The following is a 24,662-nucleotide window of genomic DNA, read 5'->3' on the forward strand; positions in this document are numbered from 1 at the left end:
ATATCATTTTTATGTAGAGCAGAAAACTCCAGTTCAAATTTAATATGATTTTGTAGTTAAACCAAAGGTCCACAATAAGAGTGCAGAATAGTTTTGGTTTTTAGTTGATGTTCTTTTCAATAAACTACAAAACATCTGAAAAAAGGAGGGAAATGTATTTTTTGTATTTACATTTTTCTGTTTTGATTTCCTGTAGATGGCTATGAAAATGCTAAGAGACTTTGTGATTTGTATTACATGAGCTCTCCAGAACTTGTGCTTGAAGAGTTGAATGGTAAGTGTGTGTGGAAATTGGGGATCCTCCTCTTTCAAATGAGGAGCATCAGGCTGAGCAGAAGGTTTTATGATAGTTTTCCACTGTTGATCTAACACAGTGTCTAAGGGGTCTGCGAAAGGTTGTTGTTACCATAGAACAGTGGTTTTCAACCTGGGGTCAGTGAACCACATCTAAGATTTCCACTCCATTTGGACCACCATTTGCAATTTTTTAGGGTTCTGCAAATGGAAAAGGTTGAAAGCCACTGGTCTAACAACTTTTAACAGCCCTGTTTCCCCTTCCCCAAGATCTTTTGTATCTTTTGTGTGCCCATGTAAACAAGTATTTGCACCACCAATTGTGACAAAACAGCTTTTGAAAATTTGACTACAAGCATTCATACACAGATGCAGCAGAATTCTTATTTTTTAAAACTAATTGGGAATTGGAGTTCATAAATCAAAAAAATTAATGAAATTGAACACCTCAAAATTACAGTGGGAACAGTGCATTAATTGAAATATGGTGCACAGGATCACATTTTTTAGTCTTCAGACCGCTGCAAAACAATTTCCAATGCAATAAATGCATTCAAATGCAAAGGAATGTTGACTTGTTTTTTATCAATATCATTTTTGTTACGTGACTTTGGTTTTTTTCACCATTGGGAAAAATGGTTCGTATAAAAGGTCATCTGTAAGATTGGCATTTGTAAAATTGAGGTTCTAGTGTACAGAAACATGCACATGTATGCGTATATTAAAGTTACTTGAGCTCATCCAAAATACAGTGGTAGCATTGATCCGAACAGCAATGTTTTTGAAGTTATTAAAAGTAAATTCAGGCAGATCTGCTAACAAGAATTTGGAGTGATCTAAATTGCATCTACAAATAATTGCATGACCAAAAATACACCCCCTATTTATGTCTGCAAAAATGAGGGCACACGAAGGAAAGCCTGATTAAGGTTGGACTAAAAGTGAGGCCTTAATTATATTTTATAAGCACTTACCAGTTTTATTCTTTTGACTTTGGTAAGTTTACCATTCCGTGTCAAGGTAAACTATGTTCTCCTCCATACTCCTAGCCTGAGGGTTGGAAATATTTGTAGAGAAAAGCACGTTAAATTGCTACAGGTGCCTCTAAGAAACTTTGATTGTATTACTAAGTATGATAAATCACACTAGTTTACAGTGTAGTTACAGTTTGGATATACAATCATAGGAATGGAGGGCTGGAAGGGACCCAGAGAAGTAATCAAATCCAGCCTCCAGCACTGTGGCAGGACCAAGTAAACCAAGGCTATCCCTGACAGGTGTTTAATCTGTTCTTAAAAACCTGTGATGGGGATTTCACAACTTTTCCGTGGAAGCCTATTCCAGAGCTTAACTACTCCTATAGTTAAAAAAGTTTTTCCTAATATCTAACCTAAATCTCCCTTGCTGCAGATTAAGCTCATTCTTGTCCTACCTTCAGTGGACATGGAGAACAATTTATCACTGTCCTCTTTATAACAGCCCTTTAGTTATTTAAAAACTTATCAGGTGCCCTCTGTCTTTTCTTCTCAAGACTAAATATGCCCAGTTTTTTTTAACCTTTCCTCACAAGTTTTGTAAACCTTTTATAATTTTTGTTGCTCTCTGGCCTCTCCCCAATTTGTCCATATCTTTCCTAACGTGTGGGACCCAGAATTGGACACAGTACTCTAGCTGAGGCCTCACCAGTGCTGAGCAGAGGGACACTACCTCACATGCTTTACATACAACACTCCAGAATATTAGCGTTTTTCACAGCTGCGTTACATTGTTGACTCATTCAGTTTGTGATCCACTATAACCGCGGATCCTTTTCTGCAGTTCTACCACTTGACCAGTTATTCCTCATTTTGTAGTTGTGCATTTGATTTCTCCTTCCTAAGTTAAGTATTTTGCACTTGTCTTCATTAAATTTCACTTTGGTAAATTCAGACCAATTCTCCAGTTTGTCAAGGTTGTTTTGAATTCTAATCCTGGCCTCCAAAGTGCCTGCAATCTCTCCCAGCTTGGTGTCATTTTTAGATTTTATAAATACGTTTTCCACTCCATTGTCCAAGTCATTAATGCAAATACTCAATAGTATCGGACCCAAAACTGGCCTCTGTGGGACTCCACTAGATTCACCCTCCTGGTTTGACAGCAAACCATTGATAACTACTCTTAGAGTATGGTCTTTAACTAGTAGTGCACCCACCTTAAGCTAATTTCATTTAGACCACATTTCCCTAGTTTGCTTATGAGAATGTCAGGTAGGACTGTATCAAAAACCTTACTAAAATCAAGATATACCACATCTACTGCTTCTGCCCTATCCACTAGGCCAGTAACCCTGTCAAAGAAGGAAATTAGGTTAGTTTGGCATGATTTGTTCGTGACAAATCCTTGCTGGCTATTCCTTGTAACCTTGTTACCCTCCAGGTGCTTACAAATTGATTAATAATTTGTTCCAGTATCTTTCCAGGTATTGAAGTTACACTAATTGGGCTATAATTTCCCAGGTCCTCTTTTGTTCCCCTTTTTAAAGATAGCTGCTATGTTTGCCCTCTCTAGTCTTCTGGGATCTCAACAGTCCTCCAGGAGTTCTCAAAGATAATTGCTAATGGTTCCGAGATTGTTTCAATTAGTTTCTTATGTACCCTAGGGTGAATTTCATCAGGCCCTGCCAATTCAAAGAATATTTATATAAGTTAGATATATTCAACCTGTTATTTCCCTATTTTGGCTTGCATTCCTTCCCCCTTGTTATTAATATTGTTTTGAGTATCTGGTTGCCATTAACTTTTGTTTTGAAGACTGAAGCAAAATAGGCATTAAACACGCCAGCCTTCTTGATGCCATCAGTTTTACCTCTCTTTTCCCTCCAAAGTGGAGGGACCTACACTTTCATCATTCTGTTGCTCCTAATGTATTTAAAGAACCTCCTCTTATTGCCTTTCATGTCTCTAGCTAGGTGTAACTCATTTTGTAACTTAGCCTTTCTGATTGTGTAGTTACATGCTTGTGCTGTTTTTTGTATTCCTCCTTAGCAATTTGTCCATATTTCTATTTTTGTAGGATTTTTTTTTTTTAATTTTATTTTTCAGGTCTGTTAAAAGCTCCTGATGGAGCCTTATTGGTGTCTCACTATTCTTCTTATCTTCCCTTTGTATCAGGATAGTTTGCGGTTGTTCCTTTAATATTGTTCTCTTGAGAAACTGTCAGCTCTCCTGAACTCCGTTTTCCCTCAGATTTTCTTCACATTGGACCTTACCTACCAGTTCTCTAAGTTTGTTGAAGTCTGCTTTTTTTAAGTCCATTGTTCTTAGTCTGCTGCTCTCACTCCTTTATGGTTTTTGATAACTCATTATCACTAACGAGTATAACTGGAATTGTGTTTATTATATTAATTATGTGATTTAATTACTTATTGTTACTATGTTTCATACTTAGAATATATATTTTTAGATTTTTGGTACACTCATTATGCAAGGTCCTGCTACACTGTAATTATGCTTTAATGTAGTCAGCTGGTTTTATGGATTAATGTTAATTACAGGCATTAAATTAATAAAGCATGGCCACAGTTGAATCACACTGTAATTGCAATGTAACTGCAGTGTAATTAATCATTAACCTGTGATGGGTTTTTAGATGGGGTAAGATCCAAGTTACCCGGGAAAGAATTTTCTGTAGTATCTGGCTGATGAATCTTGCCCATATGCTCAGGGTTTAGCTGATCGCCATATTTGGGGTCGGGAAGGAATTTTCCTCCAGGGCAGATTGGAAGGCCCTGGAGGTTTTTCGCCTTCCTCTGTAGCATGGGGCATGGGTCACTTGCTGGAGGATTCTCTGCTCCTTGAGGTCTTCAAACTACAATTTGAGGACTTCAATAGCACAGATATAGGTGTGAGGTCTTTTTTAGGAGTGGTGGGTGAAGTTCTGTGGCCTGCATTGTGCAGGAGGTCAGACTAGATGATCATAATGGTCCCTTCTGACCTAAATATCTATGAATCTATGAATCTATTATTGTAAAATGTGACAATTTTTCAAGACCATCTTTTTAAAAACAATTATTTCCCCTTCTCAATTTTATTACTAGAAATATGTTCAAATAAGATCTCAGCTTCTTCCCATTCCCTGGAAGTTGTAGGGCTCTGCACTCATTGTGTCCCATAATCTTGTTTCTGACAACTCAGTCTCTACAACTGATCATGACATCACAAACGCAGGATTTGGACTACAGAACAAATGTTTTCATGATTTCTATTCAGTTTTTTTTTTCCATTTCCCTGTACTGTGTTTTATCAGTGAAAACAGCCAAAACAAAACCAGATTCTATTTGTTGTCTGAACTACTTGGATATTACCAAAACTAACAGTGGGCTTCCAGTATGTTGTCTAATTGATTGGGTTACTTTCTTTTCCAGCAAAATCATCAGGACACCCCATGCAAGTAGTATATGTACCATCCCATCTCTATCACATGGTTTTTGAACTTTTCAAGGTTTGTACAGTAAGATTACAAAATCTGCATGGCATGTTTGTGTACTGAGCTGTGTATTTGACATGTTGAACTAATTTTTAAACAACAACTTGCAAATTTGTCCCTGCAATTGCAAGATTCAGACATTTAAGTTCCTGACTGCACTCACAGATCAGGTAGATAGATGTCTAAATCTTATCATTTGTACACAAATGACTGTGTGTAAAATCAGAGGCTTTGAAAATGTGTCCTGTATCTTAATCATTCATTCAGGAATACTAAGACTTCTATATCAAGCCACACCTCTTCAGATTCTTTTCTAACATACAGAACCTATGCATGCTGTAATTTAATCACACTAGTAAAGCAATTCAGAACTAAAGCTACACTTTTTCATAGGCCTGTAGACTACTAATTTTTTTTCAGATTGACTCTGATTGGAGAACCAGTGAATTTAGGACATCACACAAGACGGATAGGTGATAATTGAGAGATAGACTGTGTAAAACTTTGTTTTTTATTAATAATTGGTGGTATTCAACTCCAATGGCTTAATTAATCCTTGGAGAGAAGATGTTTCTGTGAGAATTCAGCTCCTCTCCCATTAAAATAAGGTTAGCTCATGATATACATCTAAGTCTCCCCCAGTAAGACTGTAGCAAAGCCAGGCAAGACCAGACTTGATATTCCTGTGGTAAAAAGCAAGCAGGAAATATTTTTGAAGAAGAAATATGTTTATTACATCTTTATACAAGTACAAAGAAGCAAAAATGGAAATACAATCTATATAGGGGCACACATAAAACTGTTTTTCTAAGTTGACATTTTAACAGCACAATTTAAAAGTTACAATCAAATCTAAGATTTGATTAAAACTACTTATTTTACTTTAATTTTAAATATTTCTCAGAATGCAATGAGAGCCACAATGGAACGCTATACTGATCGAAGCGTTTACCCTCCAATTCAAGTACACGTCATATTAGGCAATGAGGATTTAACTGTGAAGGTAACTGCTTTGTTTGATACTTAGTTTGATGGAAAATAGTTAGTTCAGAACCTGCGGGGAATATTTTATTATGAATGGGTGATGTGACATGAAGTTTGTACCAATGCTGATAATGTATTGTGCACGGAATAAGACCTCTGAGGTCTTTCAAGCCTTGGGTCAGTGATGAGTGGAAGCATCATAAAGTTGTCACAAGTCTCATGTGAATGGGAGATTGTGACATCACTTTAACCTTTCAACATATTTATTATTTTTTGTAGCTATAATGTAAATAAACCATGTTCCTGTTCAAGGATAAAGTGCCAATTTAGGAACGAAAGATAGCCAGATTTGTAGTTTATCCAGACCAGGTGGAAGTGACTACTTGAGTGAGGTGTAGAACAGGTTTGGAATAAAGTAAGTCCAGCACAGGTTAAGCCTGCCTATGGTAGGCCTTGCCTTGCTGTTATTTCTTTTAAGGGCAGCATTTCTCTTATATGGTTAGTGTAGGATTTCCAAGGTTGGCTGCAGTGTATAGGTTTTCCTTAGAATTTATCTTCACATAAGTAGAAACAAATCTTCAAATTTGCTCTAGTAGTAAATGAGTACTAATATATTGCACTGCTATGTAGCATCTTTGTTCCTAAAGTGCTGGCTAAAGCACTGAGAACTTTGTACCCTTAGGATTCAATTGACATGGCCACTGCTTACTTTTACTGAACCTAACTTCCTCCACATGAAGATTAGAAATTGGAAGGAATTCAAAAGCAGTGCAAAACGTATAAGTGGGGTGTATGGCTTCTAAGGGTATATCTACACAGTCCACAGCAATGAACCTCCAAACCCATATCAAAATTCAGGCTTGTGCCGCTGTGCTAAAATTATCAGTGTAGACAGTTCATGCTCTGAAGCCTAGGCTTCAGAACCTGAGCACCAGACTAAGCCCTAACTTCAAATTACCATCTACGCTGCTATTTATAGTGCAGTAGTGTGAGCCTGAGTCTGTCAACCTGGGTTGGGAGGCCCACTGCTGCAGGCTGTGTAGACATAGCCTAAGTAATTCTGTGTAACTGTGGACAGTGCTTTTGGAGACAGCATTTTGGGAAACGTCATTAACCTCAGCTGGGATTTTGTGTGTATAATATTGCTGTGATTTATCAGCTGATGATTTTCTTTATAAAGTCTGATCCGATGATTTAATAAGGACAACTTGAGACTGTACAGTATTCAGACTTTCTTTGGACTTTATTCTTTATGAAAATCAGCTTGTTTCTCTGTTCTCTTTTATATACAGGAGCCTAAAGTTAACAGTGTGTTCATTCATTTTGTAGATAAGCGACCGTGGTGGCGGTGTTCCTATGAGGAAAATTGACAGACTATTCAACTATATGTATTCAACTGCACCACGTCCCCGTGTTGAGACATCACGAGCAACACCTCTGGTCTCTAAGCCTTTATTACTTTGTCCTCTTGAATATGGTTGATAGTTGGGAAGGCAGAAATTACCTGTATCTTTGCACTACTACGTGTTTTGGAGATAAATGAGTAGTCTAGCAATTCTGGTGTTAAAAGTTAAAGTGCCTTTCTGAAAAGAAAAAAAAAATTATAGACTCTTACAGCATTAAACAGAATTTGTAGCCTTAATGGTAAATAAGAAACACACTATATTTACCAAAATTTGAGTTTGAAATTCTGTTTCTTCAAGCGCTGAAGGAGAGAATAAGGAGCGACATTCCTTGAACTGTTGTAGAGTTACTGTAATCTGTTTCTAGGCGAGTACAGGACTTTGAACTTAGGTCCTGGAAGCAGAGTAGAAAAGGAAATTAATTTAGGAATAGAAATTAATTTAGGATTTTAGGAACTTCTGGTTGTAAAACTGCCCCTTCTTTTGGATCAAGTCCATACTTGTCATTTTGAGTGAAATAGCCGTTCAGTCGTATAATCCTGACAAGAACAAAAGTACATAGCATATAGTCGTGCTGATAAAGAGCTTACTCCCATGGTCCTTGCAAACTCCTCGTGGCTTCAATAGATTTAATTCAAGTTATTTGGTTCCAGAGATACTGCGCAAATTAACTAGTGATTAAGTGAAAGGCATAATATTTCTAACTTTTGCTCAGTGTTTAATTATTAACAATTTAGGACAGGGGTTTGTCAGACTTTCATAGTGTAGTCCACAAGCAAATTTAAGGAGGTTGCCTCTTGGGCCACCTGCCCTTTCATTGGCACTCATAACATCTCTGTCTTAAGTCTCTACCTTCTCAAGATCAGCAACAGCCAGACTAGTGGCTCCATGGGAATAATGACAGGTTTCAGAGTAACAGCCGTGTTAGTCTGTATTCGCAAAAAGAAAAGGAGTACTTGTGGCACCTTAGAGACTAACCAATTTATTTGAGCATGAGCTTTCGTGAGCTACAGCTGTGAGGTGCAGAACAGGTTTGGAATAAAGTAAGTCCAGCACAGGTTAAGCCTGCCTATGGTAGGCCTTGCCTTGCTGTTATTTCTTTTAAGGGCAGCATTTCTCTTATATGGTTAGTGTTGGATTTCCAAGGTGAGCTGTAGCTCACGAAAGCTCATGCTCAAATAAATTGGTTAGTCTCTAAGGTGCCACAAGTACTCCTTTTCTCCTTCCATGGGAATAGAGATAGTCATTCAATTTTCTGCAGCAAGGCAGAATACTTCTACTAGTGCAAGTAACAGCACCAAATACTGTGTTGTATGGCAGCCCTCAGAGGGAGGGTTTACTTTTTGCAGTCCCCAGGCTCTGCAGTCCTCTCCCCTCCCCACAAAGAGCTAGGAATGTTTTTAGGTAAATGGGTAGGAAAGGAGGGAAACTTGGAAACATTGGTGTATGGAGGAGTAATACTTAAGATTGGAGTCCTCACCACCTCTCTGATCTTATATAAGTGATTACTTTTCTCAAATGCTAACATGTCCAGTAATACGCTGACCCTAGCTGGATTTCCTCTAAATTAAGAAGTGCAGATATTGGTCTGCTATGCTGACAGTCTGCAGATGATGCAGTTAACTCAAGTGTGCTTTTATCTCTCCCCGCTACCCGCTTTTTATCAGGCTGGATTTGGTTATGGTTTGCCTATATCACGTCTGTACGCACAGTACTTCCAAGGAGATCTGAAACTATATTCCTTCGAGGGTTATGGTACAGATGCAGTTATCTACATAAAGGTATAGTTTACCACCTTTTGATATTAGTCTTAATGTAACTTGTAGTTTTAATAAAGTTTAATATATGCTCAGCAAAATATACTTCACTATAGCTTCTGCTCTCTTTACAGGCTTTATCAACAGAATCAATCGAAAGGCTCCCTGTGTATAACGAATCAGCTTGGAAACATTATGTGGAAAACCATGAAGCAGATGACTGGTGTGTGCCAAGCAGTGAACCAAAGGACATGACCACATTCCGCAGTATATAATTGTACAACAGTCCAGAAAAAGTAAACATGTTTTTGTTGCCTGTTTGCAAAGGGATTGTTTAGCAGGTTTACACCAAACATGGTTCAAATACTTTATGTGAAATAATAGGAAGTTGAAGTCCATAACTGTTTTCCTATAGTACTTTAAGGAATTAACTGAATTAAAACAAAATATTTAGATTAAGAAATACAAAGTGGAATAAATTACGGGTGTATTTCCAATTTACTTCTGTAGCTAGATCTTGGGAGCAGTAATTTTAGATTTTATACAGGGTCCAGGGTAACTTATTTCACACAACTTAAACTCTCCTAATGGAAGCATTATTGAAATAGCAGCTAGCCAGAACTGCTAATACCAGTTCTTTGTATTGAGCATTGGATGAAGTTCTCAAATGATCTCAACACTGATATATGAAACATTAAAGTAGTTAAAGCATTAAGGTTTATAAAACCTATCATGCAACCTTTCACATTTTCTACCATCTTCTAGCCAAGGAGCTCAAAAGCACTTTACAAACCTGAATAAATTTAGCAAAATTAGAAACAAATATCTGAATTTAAGTACAGAAGCTCCAATAGGCAATCATGTATTGTTTTACTTTGTTCTGAAATCAGTGAATCTGAACATACTACTAGTAGTAGATGCATTCAGAGGGGCAAGGCAACAGCTGTACACTAAATTATTCTCAAGTTGTACTTGTATTTGCCTATACTGTTTATCAGCTATGGAAATCATTTATTTTACAAAATGAAGCTTTCTTTTTGAAAATCCAATCTTAACTGCTGCCTCTGGTATAATGCATTGCAGGTATAAAATACCAGTTATGGGTCTTCTGAGAACTGTACTGAAAATTCATGAGAAACAGAAGTTGGCATACTTACACTTACTGTGAAATAGCAGCTTGTGAGGGTTTACAGTAAAGATTTGCAGGTCTTCCTCTCTTTCTGCAGGTAATGTCCAAATACCACTTGTGGGTAGCCTGTGGCTTTGACACTCTGGTAAAGCCTTGAACTCTGGAATCATATATTAGGTGACAGCAGTAACTACTAATATGCAGAAACTCTATTGCAAAATCTGCATCTTTACTGAGCAGATCAGTGTAATAGTAGGACAACTGGACCTACCAGTTAACCAGGTGTATTTAAAGAGTGCAATTAATGTCAAAAATCAACTTTTGTTATACTAAAATATTATAGGAAAAAAAGAGCATATCAGCTCTCTTTAGAGAGGGATGCAACAGTGTTGATAGCTTCAACTGTGCTGTTGGCCACACCGGCTATTTAAGCCCATATAACAATGCCGGGTCATGAATGTACATTCCACTGAATTCTCATATCCCCAAAAACTTAGACTGCTGCAGAGAAGCACTTGCAGTCCCAGCGCCTAACTCAGATGACCAATCCTTAACTGGTCTATAAGATGAGGGTGAAAGATGTGCATGTGCCAGAAAGCACACACTATGTTTCAGCAGTCTACCAGGTCAAAATAGAGCAGGGGATGGTATAAAGGTCTGCCTGATCACAAGCCTATGATTTCTTGTTATTGAATAGATAGGGAAAGAAGCTGGAACGGTAAGTATGCTATAGTCCTCTACTTTGTGAGAGATGACTTCAGATGAATTCCTCATCTGTAAATTGAGGATAGATAGGGGTGTTGTGAGGGTAAGTTTTGTTTGTGTGGCACATCACCATTGTATATAAGTGCCTAAAAGGCAATACAATGTAATCAAATTAATGCCCCAATCTTGCAACTGAATCCAGGCAGGAAAGGGTTTGCGGAATGGGGGCAGGAAAGGGTTTGCGGAATGGGGGCAGGAAAGGGTTTGCGGAATGGGGTAAAAATTTATATAAAGCAGGGGAGTGTTTGCTAAATGTTTGCAACTGTCACTCTTGACAGCCTAATACTAAAAGTAATAGAATTTGGTTTTTAAAATAGTTTCAAAACTTATGTTTAACATGGTAGAACTTTTTAGAATAATTTGTATAAAATTTTGAAATATTTAATCAAACTTCCACTTAAGAATTAAATTGAACTGATTTTAGTAATGTCTAAGAACAAATATGCAAAATCATTCTAACAGACTATAACAGTCTGCCTGCAATGAACATCTGTCCAAAGAATAGAAGAGTTTTTATGTGGAATTACTGAAGTAGAAACCTTTGCTTGTATCTTTGCTACCTATGGCTTAACATACCTTTTGATTATTAGGAAAAAAAAGTCAGTGCCCCAAGCAAACTATTCCAATGTAGATATTTCAATAGTTTTTTCCTCCTCTGCTGGCTGTGGTGAAAATTAACTATTTAGTAAATTTCAGAGAGTGTGCAGTATTTACTCCTAGTAAGAGTAAAGATAGTTGACTTGCTATGTTTGATTTACTTCACCACAGTAGCTGGTTCAAAAGATTGATTTTATATATACACATCTTCATTACTGTACTGAAAAATAATCACTTATTGCTAGTTGGCTGTTGAATATCAAAAGAAAACAAACTGGTTGCAGAAATAGCGAAATGGATAGTTATACTCTCTTGAAACAGTGGGATTAAACCCTATATTTATATTTAGAATTGTTGGTTTGTGTGTGATAAAATGAAACTGCAATGTGAAATTTTTTATTTTATCATATTGAAGCAATAAATGTGTCCATTAATGCAATTTATAAAAATCAGACTTTCAGTTGACTTATTCTTTGGGTGATTGGGGACTGAAAAAGTTCAAAGGAGTCATCCAACCCTTTCAGGCCTCAAGTGCCAGGGGCTGTGGTAGGCAGGGATGTTCTCTTTCAAAGAGTAACTTATGCATCACAACCGGTCACCTTATCTGCACCTGTTCAACTGCCTCAGCACTGCAGAGACAGGCTTTTGAAACTAATTCAGGTATCCTCCTAGATACAGCACTCAGCTTAATGGCTGCAACCTTCAGATGCTGTGGAGCTGACAGAAGGAAAAACCCTAGGACATTACATCAATAACCTCCATTCCATCCATCAGCCCTTCATTCATTCCTCACATACACAAGGAAGAGGGGACCCAGGGATGAGGGGGGAAAACAGTGCCTGGCATTGCAGATCTTGCACCACCCTAGAATTCTGACCAACCTGTCCCAGCAGACAAAAATTCTTCTCTTTTGCGAGCAACAAAGAACTCCTCTGGCCACTCAACCTCTAGAAATTGATTGATTGACTAGATGTAAGGTAGATTCCTGGAATTCACTAATTTCCCAAGAATTAAAAATAAGCAAAACAATAAGCTGCTTTTCTTAATTAAAACACAGAACTGAAAATAGAGAAGGCATTTAATAGAAATATGAACTTTACATTTTATTTGAAAATCAGTAGAGTGAATGTGCATTTTCACAAAGTTCTTTCCTCTTCTGAATTTCAGAGAAATCTTCCGTATTTTAAACACTTGAGAAATGTCAGAAGTGAAATGATCATTTAATTAAAAATGAAAAACATTAATTCATACATTTAAAGGAGAACTTGGTCCACATAATTGCAATATTCAAACTAGCAATTCAGAATTCCAAGATCTTGTAATTTTCTATTCCACTCCATGATGGAATTAACATTTTTATTCCATTATTTTTCTGGAAAAAAAAAATCTAAGGAAGTGCTTTTGTAATATTTCTATAAGCTGTTATGCAATTACACAAGAACACATATCAAATCATGTTCTAAACTATTCCAAGAATCAAATCCTCCTTTAAAAAGAAAGTCTATAGTCTATAACTGAACAATTAAATACAATGCAGAAACCCAGTGCTTCATTGATAAATTTTTTCTACAATTCTCATCTCCGTATTTTAAGTATGGAAAAACAGTATTGTTTAAAATTAGCAAATACATAAACTTGGTCCCCAAAAATCTTGTAGAGAGTAGAAAAGAGACACACTCATTGCAAATTCATCTTATTCATAGCATAAAACTATAAAACTATATTATTTAGGAAAAATATGTAAAAAATGATCTTTTATTTATGTTTACACCCTGTTCCAACACCTCATGGTGTAGCTTACGGAGAGAATTTAGTGTTATGCTTAGCATAAGTAGTTTGTGAAAACTACTTACATACTACTTTCAGTAAGCTGCAACACATGAAATTCAAAAATCAGCATATGACTACAGTAAATTTTGAATTAAAAATGGACCACTGGGAAAACACAAGATTTTAAAGAAAACAATTCATTAAATTTGAAATACATGCTTTGTTTTTTTAAATAAATTTGACATTGCTGTTTTCTTAAACTTAATTTTTTTCACTTTACAACATCAGTGGCAACAGCTAAACAGTGTCACACTTAACTTGATGACAGGATTTTCTATTGTCCATGTCAGATTAAACCCAATATTTATAGTTTAAGTCAACTGCAAGAGTTGACTAATATTTGAATTAATACTCCCCCCCCAATGTCACATCCCACTTTCCACAAACATATAAGTTTCAATGGATATTTCACGCATATGGTGTTTTTACATATCAGTCATAGAAGCACGCACAGTACTTAAGGCAGAAAGTTAAATTATTGTCTGTTAGTACAGGCAGAGTCAACTAGATATAAAAATATTGAAAACATTATTTCATTTTAATGGAACATGTAATGGAGAGGGAATACAGAAATTAAAGTAAATAACCTACCATGTTAAACTGTTGCACTTTACCTCCTCAATTGTACAATTATATACAATTTTGTTGCACTTCTTCAAGTTGAAGTAAGTCTGTGCTAAAATAAAACTAAATCATTTTAACAGCTTGATTCTACAGCGGCTACCACTCTGCCACTCTTGCGAACTTCTCTTTCCTTCTTTTGGACTTTGTCTTTCTGTTTTTCCAGTTTTTCTTGTGTTTTTTTAATATCCTTAATTTTCTTCTTTATTGTGGCTCGGTCATTTTGGCTGGAAACCCCCAGAGCCTTTAAGAGAAATTGTGTTTAGTTACTCTGGTTTCAAGAAAGTATTACGGAAGCTGCAAGAAATTGTACAGTTCCTTACATCAGACATAAAGGGAGTAAATCTGTAGAAGATAATTTACAGTTTTTTTAACTGTAATGTGAGATGGTTGCCTTGCTGATAAATGGGGCGGAGGAGATGTAGCCTAGGTTTTGTATTGTTGTGAATAGTAAGTTTCATGTGGCACTTAAAGTGGAGCATCTGAGACTTTCTAATGAGTGATATAAAGAAATCAAATTGAACTGTTTTAAATTAATCTTCTGCTGACTCCCTTGATACAGCTGCATAAATAGTACATAGTAACAGCAGTTAGTGTGTATGTCTTCTTCCCCGCTTCCTTTACAGAGAATGTTGCTGAACTCAGATCAATCATCTGCGGTATTTAGTAGCTTGAGAAAACCTCTACCTATGAAAACAACTTGCAGAAATCTAACAAGTGTCTTTTAAGACAGTCACATACAATTCTTGGAGGTTCAATGAACTGAATGAAACAAAGCTGCATAAGCTAATGGGTGAAAAAGCTGCTCTTCGCCCCAGACACAGTAATACCTTTAAAATGCCAAAATCCAACTTGAAAAATGTGTTGGAAGATACAGTAAGGAAAAGTGGGTTTGTGCTGTGTTTTTTTTTTTTTTAAAAATCACTTCATATAAAGCAAAAAGGGGCAGGCTCAAAGATTGCAAGCCCCCACCCCTTAAAAAAAAAAAAGTAGGGTATTTTTTCTGGGGTGATTTTACATTGGAAATTCAGGTTCTGTTTGCCCAGGAAGACATTATCACAAATGAAGTTGAAAAAACAACACTGAGAGCTAAGTAACAGAAGGAATTTATAGTTGCTGTTTAAAATCTGATTTTTTTATAACATTTTACTTCAGAGATTAGCAATTTGAGTTAACATTTGTGAGCGCCTTCCTGCCTCCTCCCCTGGCAGCACTGACCCTAGTCTCCCACACCTGCCACAGTGAGCCCATTCCAACCCCTTCTGCTGCATTGTTCCATTCTCATTCCCTTCCTAACCCTTTTTCTAGCTTATCATTGTCTCCTGACTCCTTCCTCTCACAATGCAAGCCCACCCTGGTCTCCGCTATCCTCAAGAAAACCCACAACACACATCCCACAACATTGTCTCTCCAACGGTTTCACGATCTCTCTCCTCCCAGTCACCTCAATTTTTCAAATATGCAGTCTAACACTGATGTAGTTAATCCCTCTCCATCAGCTCTTTATTTCAATCCTTGCAATCTCTCTTTTCTCCACTCTACTGAAATGATTGCAAGGTCCACCAGTCTCACCACTCGGGGGGGGGGGGGGGGGAGGGAGGAGAGGGGACACAGCCACGGGTAAGGCCAGATTCTGCTCCTGGCCCCACTCCCAGCGTTGGCTCCAGACTGGGAATGGAGCTGTGGCCAACGGCCAAGCCTGGGGACAGTGCTGGGAGCGGAGCCATGCTGAAGTTGGGATGGGACCAGGCGCAGAGACGGGAGCACCAATGGGGGCAGGACCAGAGCAGAGCTGGGGGCAGGGAGGGGCTGGCCAGCGCTTCCTCCCCAGAGCTGTGGCCCTGCTCCCTGCCCTGGGGGATGGTGGTGGTGCAGACGGGGTTAAGGTGGGGCACAACCCTCAAAAGTTTGGGGACCACTGCTTTAAAGCAATAATGTAACTGGGAACTGATTATCTGAGATTGCCTCTCACCTTGGTGCTACCTTTTTCCCAGTGGTCTGTCATCACCTCGGATCTGTTAACCTCCAGGTAATATTGTAAGGGCCAGCTTTCCACCCAGGCATTTAGAAAGGGAGTGTTATTTACTTATTAGGAACCATTTATTTGTGATGGAAAAGTACCCTACTTTTTAATACTGAATATTAACACGGGATTGTCTATCTCAGTTATTGAAAGCATTGCAAGAACACAGGGTAATATCTTTTAATAGAAGGTCACTTTATAAATCAAAAGGATGAAATCAAAATAAAAAAGGGCTGAAACCAGTGCTCAATGAAGTCAATAGCCAGACTCCTATTTATTTCAGTGAGTATTGGATCAGGCCCTAAATCACCACACACATTTTTCAAAGTAATTTTGAAAAATCACTTGCCTCACTGACACTTGAGGTGTCATATATAAGGTATAGTAGACTTGTGATAGCAATACAATCAGACTTTTGAACCAGGGTTGGTTGTTCGTTCATGCCATGTATTAATCCAATATTAGGGTAATATAAAAAGGAATCCTATCAGCTTAATAGTTTTTTAAAAAATAGGTTTCTTTGACTATGTTACTTAAACCATAATAGATCATTATAATAAATAATCTTTGTTTAAACACCACTTTGCTTGTTTACTTTTTGCATTGCTCTCAGGTAGGACAGTGAAAATAAACTAGACAGTTCACTTCTCTAGAGACTGTCATTTTAATTTCACTTCCAGGTTCTTAGGCTTTAGCACAGCATTCAGTGTAAACAAGCAATGCAGTCCCTTTAAAAAAAAAATTCCACTGGACTTCTAAATAAATTCATGGAAGCATTTCTATTAGTCTTGTGTTTGCAAAAGCATGTTTATAACTTAAATTTTGAGTAAAACTGGACCTTACAAGGTACTTTTCAGGCAACTAAAACTAATATAATATTAAAGGTAGATGTAGTAAAACTGAAAGCATCCTCCATAATTTTAATCTGCAAGCGTTTATACATTTCATCTTCCCTAATGACACTTTTGTATTAACGTGGACAGTAACATTTGTGAGTAGAGTGCATTTCAATTTTTGATCAGCAGATGGCAACATCTGATTTCAGTTCCCAAACAGCAGTGTTATTTTCTATCTGGAGAATTTGAGTGCAATACTGTGAAAATGACTGCTTGAAGTACCAACGGGCCACACTTCCCATAGTTATCTTTTAAGTTACTGAATATGGTTTTCCCTATTGTCCAAGGAAACATTTCTGTGTTAAGTTATAGGAAATTTAGAGTTGCAAATCCATTCCAAGAGACAGATGTATTTAAATGGCAAAGTTAAAGGTTCATAAACCTACATTTTTTCTTCAAAAAAGATATTCTAATCCCACTATTAGTCACTAGATTTTGGTTTCAGACTTTACTGAACTCTGTTAGAGAAAACCTCCTTTTAGAATAATACCTTTCCAATCCAAAAAGTAGTCTAACAATATGAACGAACGAAGAAGAGCTGGAATGGACATGCAGCATGCAATTATCAGAGGCAAAATGACCACCTCAGCGCTGCAGCTGGTTGTCTCTCTTGGGTTTTTTAAAAAACCAGCTATGTATCAAGAAAACATACAAGGAAAGGCTTCTATTTAATAATAATAATAAAAATAATAATAAAAAAAGGATAAAAAAGATCAAAGTAGGCTCTTCAATAATGGTCAAATCAGAAAGTAGTAAGGTCTTAAGGAAAGGGGACTGAATTTTCATCTGAGGGCCATGGATCTTAATGAAAGTCAGATTTCTGAACTATGTAAATGAGATAGTTGGGACCTATTTTGCTACCACTTTTGAGATAAACATACCAATCCCTTTTGGGGCTTTAGTTGCTTTGAGTTTTAATATATTGTCACCGAGGAATAACTGTTTAGTTTGCGCTTTCATTCTATTATCACATCCTTTTCATAATATTTTGATACACTTCACCTTTAATTTGATGTCATTCACTAACTGATCTTCTATTCTACCATGCCAAGAGCACAGCAGTAACTGACTTTTAAAAAAACCCAATGTTCAACAATGCCTGAATAGGAAAAGGATAAGTATCCTTTCTATATTTAAAAGATCCTTTATATATTTAAAAGATGTATGTATGAACTGGCAATCAAACTCCTACCGTATTTATACATTACAAATACACACAGGGGCATGTACTTACCTTCAACTTATCACTGTCAAGCAGCATTAACTGCTGTCCATCTATATTCTTGGCGGTAAACTCTGCAATGTATTGCTCCATGTTCATCCCCATCAACCAATGGCATACCTGTTGGGTTGTCCACTCTGAAATTGGTCTACTGTGCCACTGATTTTGTTTTCCTGTTGCTGCACATTCATCATCTAATGCCTAACCAATCAAGAAAGTTACAGTGAACAGTTTAAAATGAAACATTTTTCCGACTTAAGCATACATCAAATTTCAGTTACCGAGTTTGGGTAACAAAGTGTGTATTTTCAATATAATGTAGCAATTCTATCATGCAAAATCAATTTACACAGAGTAATGAACTTGAGAGTTAAGTATCTTAATGAAAACGTTTTGATCTAAATTTAACTGGATTTAAAAAGTTTTAAAAATTGTATTTTTCCTTCTACAAAACTTAGTATTTGTTTAAGAACTTATGGGGCCTCATAACTTGTAGTCTGTTATGTTTTTTTAAATCCACGACATATAAAAGCATCGCAGTAGCCAAGATGACAAAATTCATCACAAATGTAAGTAAGAAGAAAATTTGCAAGGCATTTTAGTTCTGTCTGAGAAGTTTATTTCTCATGGAAGTCTAAAACACTGACTTAAAACCCAGGATTAATGTACCCAAGTGCAAGCTTCCTCAATCAGTTAACATAGCACAATCCTGACATGTAACAATGTTGCTCCTCCTGTGCTGTGCCTAAAAAGAAACAAGTGACAATTGAGTCATATGCTGTGGCAATTTGGGAGAGTGCATAAACACCTATGAGACCACTCACTTTCCCCTTGTGACCATCCCATGGTTTTTAAATGTCCAGTTCTCAGTTAATAATATCTGTTTAACATAAATAACTATAGTTATTACTAAATTTGGCATATTTCTCCAAAATCAGAAGAGCTGTTTATTCTCTTACTTCATCCTGGCACACCAATATTTTATCTTTAGTTTCACAGGCTAGCCAGTAAGTTACCTGAGGAGTATCAGGACTTGCAGTATTCCATTGAACCTGTACCTCTATAGACATGCCTTCCTGGCGAGGTAACATTTACATTTTTTTTTTTTTTTTGCTGCTGCTGCTGTTGCTGACAGCTCAGCTTTTCTGGCTGAGCTATTGCTAGATGCCAACTGGTAGCCTCAGCTGCTAGGACTGGACTACAGTTCCAGCTGCCGACAACAGAGGCTGCTGCAGGGCTTGCTAGCTCCTACAAAGAGGCTGCTCCCTGCCTGTAAAAAGCCTGAGTGGTGTGGCCCATGTTGGCAGGTGGAGCAGCAGCTGCCTGCTCCTTTCATTTTCTCACACTGGAGAAGGGGAGACAAAGGTGAATTAAGCATGGGGCTCAAGGGCAGAGACCCATGAGAATGTGTCTCCCTCCTGTCCAGACAACTGCAGGATGTACTGGACCATGGACAGGGAAGGTGTGTAGAGAAGGGTCTTTCCCATTACTAAGTAGTAAAAGGAAAGACAGCCCCGCATACTGTGTATTTATTGTACTTTTCAGATCCATCACAGCCCTTCTACTTTACGATATGTATTCTTACAATGTATAGGATTTTCAGTTGTGTGTGTTCTCTTACTAACCTAGGGGAAGGCAAAACTATTTTTTCCTTAGCTTAGGGAGGGTCGCTATGTCAAAGTTTGAGAACCCTTCTCTTGCTTTTACTGGAAACAATGAGATCTTTGTCTATTCAGGACAAGGGAGTTTGTGCCTGCCTCCGCCCTAGTTAATATACACAAGAGAGGCCTCACAATTGTTACAAAATAGCTCAGTGAGGAAACAATCTTCCAAGCAACGTTGTCTGAAGTACTCCATGTAATGCCTGTATCTGGATAGAGACAGAGTGAAGTTTTCTACCTAAGATATCAGGCAGTAGATTCCTGAAGTAGAGAGAGAAAATCCATTGTACACTGCTAATAGGAATGTAAGAGAATTTAAAAAAAAAAAAAAAACAGTTCTGAAAACAATATACTTCTGTGTACCAGAGTTCAGGATTCCTTGATCTGATGCAGTAATCCAAAATATGTATTAGTAGAACAGGAGCTCCAGATGTCCGCGGCACCAAGAGACTCAGAATAAAGTGTGTGTGTTTTTTTTTTTTTTAACTGCATCCCAGGTTCATGAGGATTAAACCTCTGATTGCAGTAAAGGCAACTAAAATTATCTGACAATTTACACTTTAAGATCTGTGAACTGAATGTATTATTCAAACAACGACATTTTCATATTTGATTGTAACGAACAATGAGTACAAACATGTTTATACAGAACAGCTATTGGGAATCCTAATTTTTGTGAACACAGCTTTTGCAGAGTATGAACAAGTCTACTTGACACCTATTTTCCAGGACAATCTTGAACGTGTTCACCTAGGGGGGAAGAACCATCAGCACAAAGAACAGAGCTTGTTATACTACTCATTGCAAGTCCTATATAGGTCAAAAGCAACATTACTTTTAATCTCCATGCCATACTAGCAGCTGCTAGAGATACTCATAAGTCTTAATTCATACTTTCAATCCTTCAAGTTTGACCATGGCGTGAGAAGGTTCTGGAGAGTCCTGTTGTGGTTTCCTCAATAGAAGCAAGAAAACAAGACTAGATATGCTGCCAAAGCTAAAAAGTAAAGTAAAATATTATCCAAATATATTTAAAGTTATATAAAGTATATAAAATCTGGAGTTAAAGTTTACTTATCAGATTTATATTTTGTTTCTTTAATCTATGGTGCCTGTATTACAATCGTATTGTTGCCAGTCCAGAACATCAGTACTTAAGAGGATTTATTCCAGTTACATAAACAGGCCCAGATTCTCTGATACACTAAGTTTCCACTTGATGTAACAGGAGAAATCAGGTCCCTCAGGGAGTCTGTTACAGCTATCTGGCTCTCAGGGAGGATCTGTGCTGCTGGCCCTCAAGCTGTGCTAACCTACTCCTGCTGGCAACACTCCAAGGCACTGTGACCCAGTCATATCCTCAGATACTCCTTCCTGACCCAGACCCTCCTACACTAGGGGTCACAGTGCAAAAACCAGGTACACCAGTTATGCCAGCTGAGAGCTCTCCCACACCAAGGGAATTCTCAGCTGGTCAGATCTAGCTGCTTTCCAGCCCCTTTGTATCTCTAGAATACCACAAGAGGGCCAGAATCTGGCTCATACTTTTTTCCTTTAATCCTATAAAAATGATGTATTAACATTACAGTATTATATTGCTTACTGATTTGCTTATTACATACAATAATTTGTAAAATCATCTTATTTACCCTCAAGACTTATTTTTTTATTCCTCCAAAACTCTTTGCCCTTTGATGCTGACAGGTCTTTTACTCTCCACCAGCTAAGATTATAATTTCTGACTCAAATTGGCAGACTCAGGATGGGCTACACTAGAAAATTAGCTTGGCATAACTGCATTGCTCAGGGGTGTGAAAAATCCACACCCAAAGCAGTGTAGTTAAACTGACCTAACTCCCCATGTAGACAGATTTATAGGGTTCTTTGAACATGTATTATCTGTATATCAGAGGAATTAGGGTCAAAAACTCAGTCTTTGCACTAAAACCGTCTAGAACACACCCCCACTCCCAAAAAAGGGCAGAGATTGCTGACCCTACACACATTTTTATTTTTTACTGCCACACAGGGGAAAGCATGGGGGAGGACAGAAGAAAAAAAAAATAGCTAAAGCTTCTTTAGAGAAAATTGAGGGGGTGGAGAAACAGCATGCTAGCCTTTTATAATTTAACAGATCTTATAATACAACAATGAATGTGAATGCGATTAAAAGAACCGAACTTCTCATGTGGGAAGGCTTAAAGAAAGGGGGAATTAATCAGTGTGTGCAGAGACTAGTTCTTTTGAGATGTGTCCCCCATGGGCGCTCTAGTTCAGGTATGCGTGTATCCCACACGCCTTTGATCCGAGATTTTCATTAGCAGTGTCTGTTCAGTCCACACATGCAGTGTTCATATCCTCGTGTCTTGCACGAAGGCTGTATCAGGGAAGAGGTTTCCCACACCTTTAATGAATCTTACAGTTGTTGTAGAGTGAGCAAACAGCAAGAACCCTCAATTGCAGAAAGAAAAGTTGTTAAGGTGGCCAAATGAACCTTAAGAGAACTTACTGACATTTTCTTTAATCGCAACAGATAATCCAGAACAAGCAGAAGCTAGGTGGATTCAGGAACAACTTTCCAGAGCTCACATCAGTTACTAAATCCCCACTTTTGAAGGTAAGCATTTCTGGTTGAATCTTTCCTATAATTTAGAAATATCTGCTGTAACTCTGCAGAACAGGTCAACTAATTCCTACAAAAGGAGGTAGAGAATTTTCAGATTGCGATGCAGCAGTCAACTGGCGTCCTGGGAGAGAAGCCGAGGAACAAGTGGAAGATTTATTGTTGGACAAAGACCTAGGTGAAACAGGCAAGGAAACTATGCCTATCTCGACCACATCCAGACTATTAGGACAACTCTGGCCTTGTCCTGTTAGATTTTGTTCACAATTCTGACATTAAAGCTGCCAGGGGAAACGCATAAAAGAGCTTCTTCGTCCTAAGGAGAAGGAAGGCACCTAACACCTCCACCACTTAACAGAACAGATGACATTTCCTGTTCATAGCAGTGGTGAAGAGCTCCACCTCTGGGAATCCCCAATTCCCATTTGCAGTCCTGGAGGGGTGGAAACCTGCTGGGAGCATCGGCATTCCCATTCTGCCTGCCCAGGAGATACATTGCTGAAATTCTTAGGTGTTTTTTTTTTTTTTATGCACTAGTTTCATAACCTTATTGCTTTGGCACAGAGGGAAAGGGATCTCACTCCTCCATGCAGACTGATCTAAAACATGCAGGCCACATGGTCTGTCATGAATCTGTCTGATGAGAGGCAAAAAACGGAGGCAGGCGTTTCTGACTGCTCTGAGCTCCAACAGGTTGATGTGGAGGATGGTTTATTGAGGTGACCCTCCGCCTTGTACCATGAGAGCATCAAAGTGTTATCTCTAGCCTAACAGAGATAATCTGTTGCTAGAGTTACCCTTGGCATAAGCTGAAGGAAGGGAATTTCCTTCCCTACACTGCAGTGGTCCTTCCACCAATCTAGGGAGTGCTTCACCTGTTGGAAGAACCGACACCCTTTTGTCCAGGCTATGTCCCTTTGGTGAGCCAACTGATCTGAGCCATCCTGGAAACAATGAAAGAGTAATCTCACATATTCTGTCACAAAGGTGCAAGCCACCATGTGACCTAGAAGTTGAAGACAGTTTCTGACTGAAGTCTGAGGGCTCCCTTGAATCGTTCAGACAAGGCTTGACAGTGTCATGAATCTATTCATGAGAAGGAAGGACTTGGATACCAAAGAATCCAGGGATGCCCTATAAATCGTATGTTCTGTACAGGAGTCAGATTTTCTCAAATTCAACTGACGGCCCATGTCCAAGAATAAAGAAAGTGCACTCAGCATAGCAGCCAACACCTCTTGATACAACTGACCCCTGAACAACCAATCTTCAAGGTATACAATATTACAATTGCCTGATGACACAGATAGGTGGCCACTACCAACTGAACCTTTGAGAACACTCCCTTTGCTGAGGAGGAGTACCCAGTACTGAAAATGGACCTGACCTATGACAAAAATGCAGGAATTTTCTGTGGGATGGATGTTTCCCTGTGTGGAAGTATGAAGGCTGAAAACCAAACCCCTGAATTTAGAGAAGGAATTATAGCAGTCAGAGTCACCATCTTGAATTTTTGAGACTTCATGAATTTGTGTAAGGAGTCTTAAATCCAAGATCGCTGTCCAACCTCCATTTTACTTTGACACAAACAAGTACATTGAGTAGAAGCCCCTTCCGTTGTGCTGATCAGGGTCCGACTATCACCCCCAAGATGAAAAAGGGAGTTTATCTCCTGTGAGAGGGGTCCCTGAAGAGAGATAGGGAAGGTGAAGGAGGAGGAGGACGGAGGTAAAATGGATAATGTAGCTTGACGATATTATTTCCAGTACCCATTTGTCCAAGGTGATTCACTCCCATGCTTGCCAGAAATGGAAAAGTTAGTCTCCAAATGGGCTGGGGGAGAGGCCAGCAAACAGTTGCAGCTGACATGCTAAAAGACGAAGTCTGCTGTGAACTTGCATCAAGTGGGTTAGTGGATCTTTCTCTGGAACCTATGCTCTTTCTTGGAAGTTCCATTAGTCTCTGAAACCCAGAGCTTTGCATCAGGCAGGATCTTTGGGACGACTGCTGTCTACTGAATTTTCTTTTGTTTGCAGGAGTGTAGCTGCTTGATGAACATAATGAGGCCCTGGAAGCTGCAACAACTTGTCAGTATCCTCCATGAACAACTTCAGTCCATCGAACAGGAAATCCTTTACCATATTCAGGACTTCTCTGGGGAAACCAGACAACTGTAGCCAAGATGCTCTGTACATCATCACTGCCGTGGAATTGGAGTAGGCTACAGGGTATCTGCATCATCCAGAGCTGTCTGGAAGGATGTCCTCGCCAGTAACTGTCCCTCATTGTCACGGTTCCTCCCCCACTCTGAACTCTAGGGTACAGATGTGGGGACCTGCATGAAAAACCTCCTAAGCTTATCTTTACCAGCTTAGGTCAAAACTTCCCCAAGG

General features: G+C 38.3%; 2 protein-coding genes across 6 annotated transcripts in view; one reads left to right on the forward strand and one right to left on the reverse strand.

Moving 5' to 3' along the window:
* PDK1 (pyruvate dehydrogenase kinase 1) overlaps positions 1 to 9,400 on the forward strand; it is a 27,406-nt gene extending 18,006 nt beyond the window's left edge. For 2 of the 3 annotated variants that reach the window (XM_073305852.1, XM_073305853.1), the window contains 6 exons: positions 197 to 274; positions 4,697 to 4,773; positions 5,663 to 5,761; positions 7,072 to 7,182; positions 8,813 to 8,926; positions 9,037 to 9,400. In XM_073305852.1, the coding sequence (XP_073161953.1) occupies positions 197 to 274; positions 4,697 to 4,773; positions 5,663 to 5,761; positions 7,072 to 7,182; positions 8,813 to 8,926; positions 9,037 to 9,177 (620 nt within the window). In that variant the 3' untranslated portion in view covers positions 9,178 to 9,400. The remainder of the gene's footprint in view (positions 1 to 196; positions 275 to 4,696; positions 4,774 to 5,662; positions 5,762 to 7,071; positions 7,183 to 8,812; positions 8,927 to 9,036) is intronic. The other variant, XM_073305854.1, reaches the window with a different exon arrangement.
* A 3,053-nt stretch (positions 9,401 to 12,453) lies between these two features.
* Positions 12,454 to 24,662, reverse strand: part of LOC140895642 (neurabin-1-like) — a 90,186-nt gene continuing 77,977 nt past the window's right edge. For all 3 annotated transcript variants that reach the window (XM_073305845.1, XM_073305843.1, XM_073305844.1), the window contains 2 exons: positions 17,998 to 18,186; positions 12,454 to 14,088 (listed from right to left, as the gene is read on the reverse strand). In XM_073305845.1, coding sequence (XP_073161946.1) covers positions 13,921 to 14,088; positions 17,998 to 18,186 — 357 coding nt within the window. In that variant the 3' untranslated portion in view covers positions 12,454 to 13,920. The remainder of the gene's footprint in view (positions 14,089 to 17,997; positions 18,187 to 24,662) is intronic.

Source organism: Lepidochelys kempii, chromosome 11 (assembly GCF_965140265.1).
Source record: "Lepidochelys kempii isolate rLepKem1 chromosome 11, rLepKem1.hap2, whole genome shotgun sequence".
Lineage (NCBI taxonomy): Eukaryota > Metazoa > Chordata > Testudines > Cheloniidae > Lepidochelys > Lepidochelys kempii.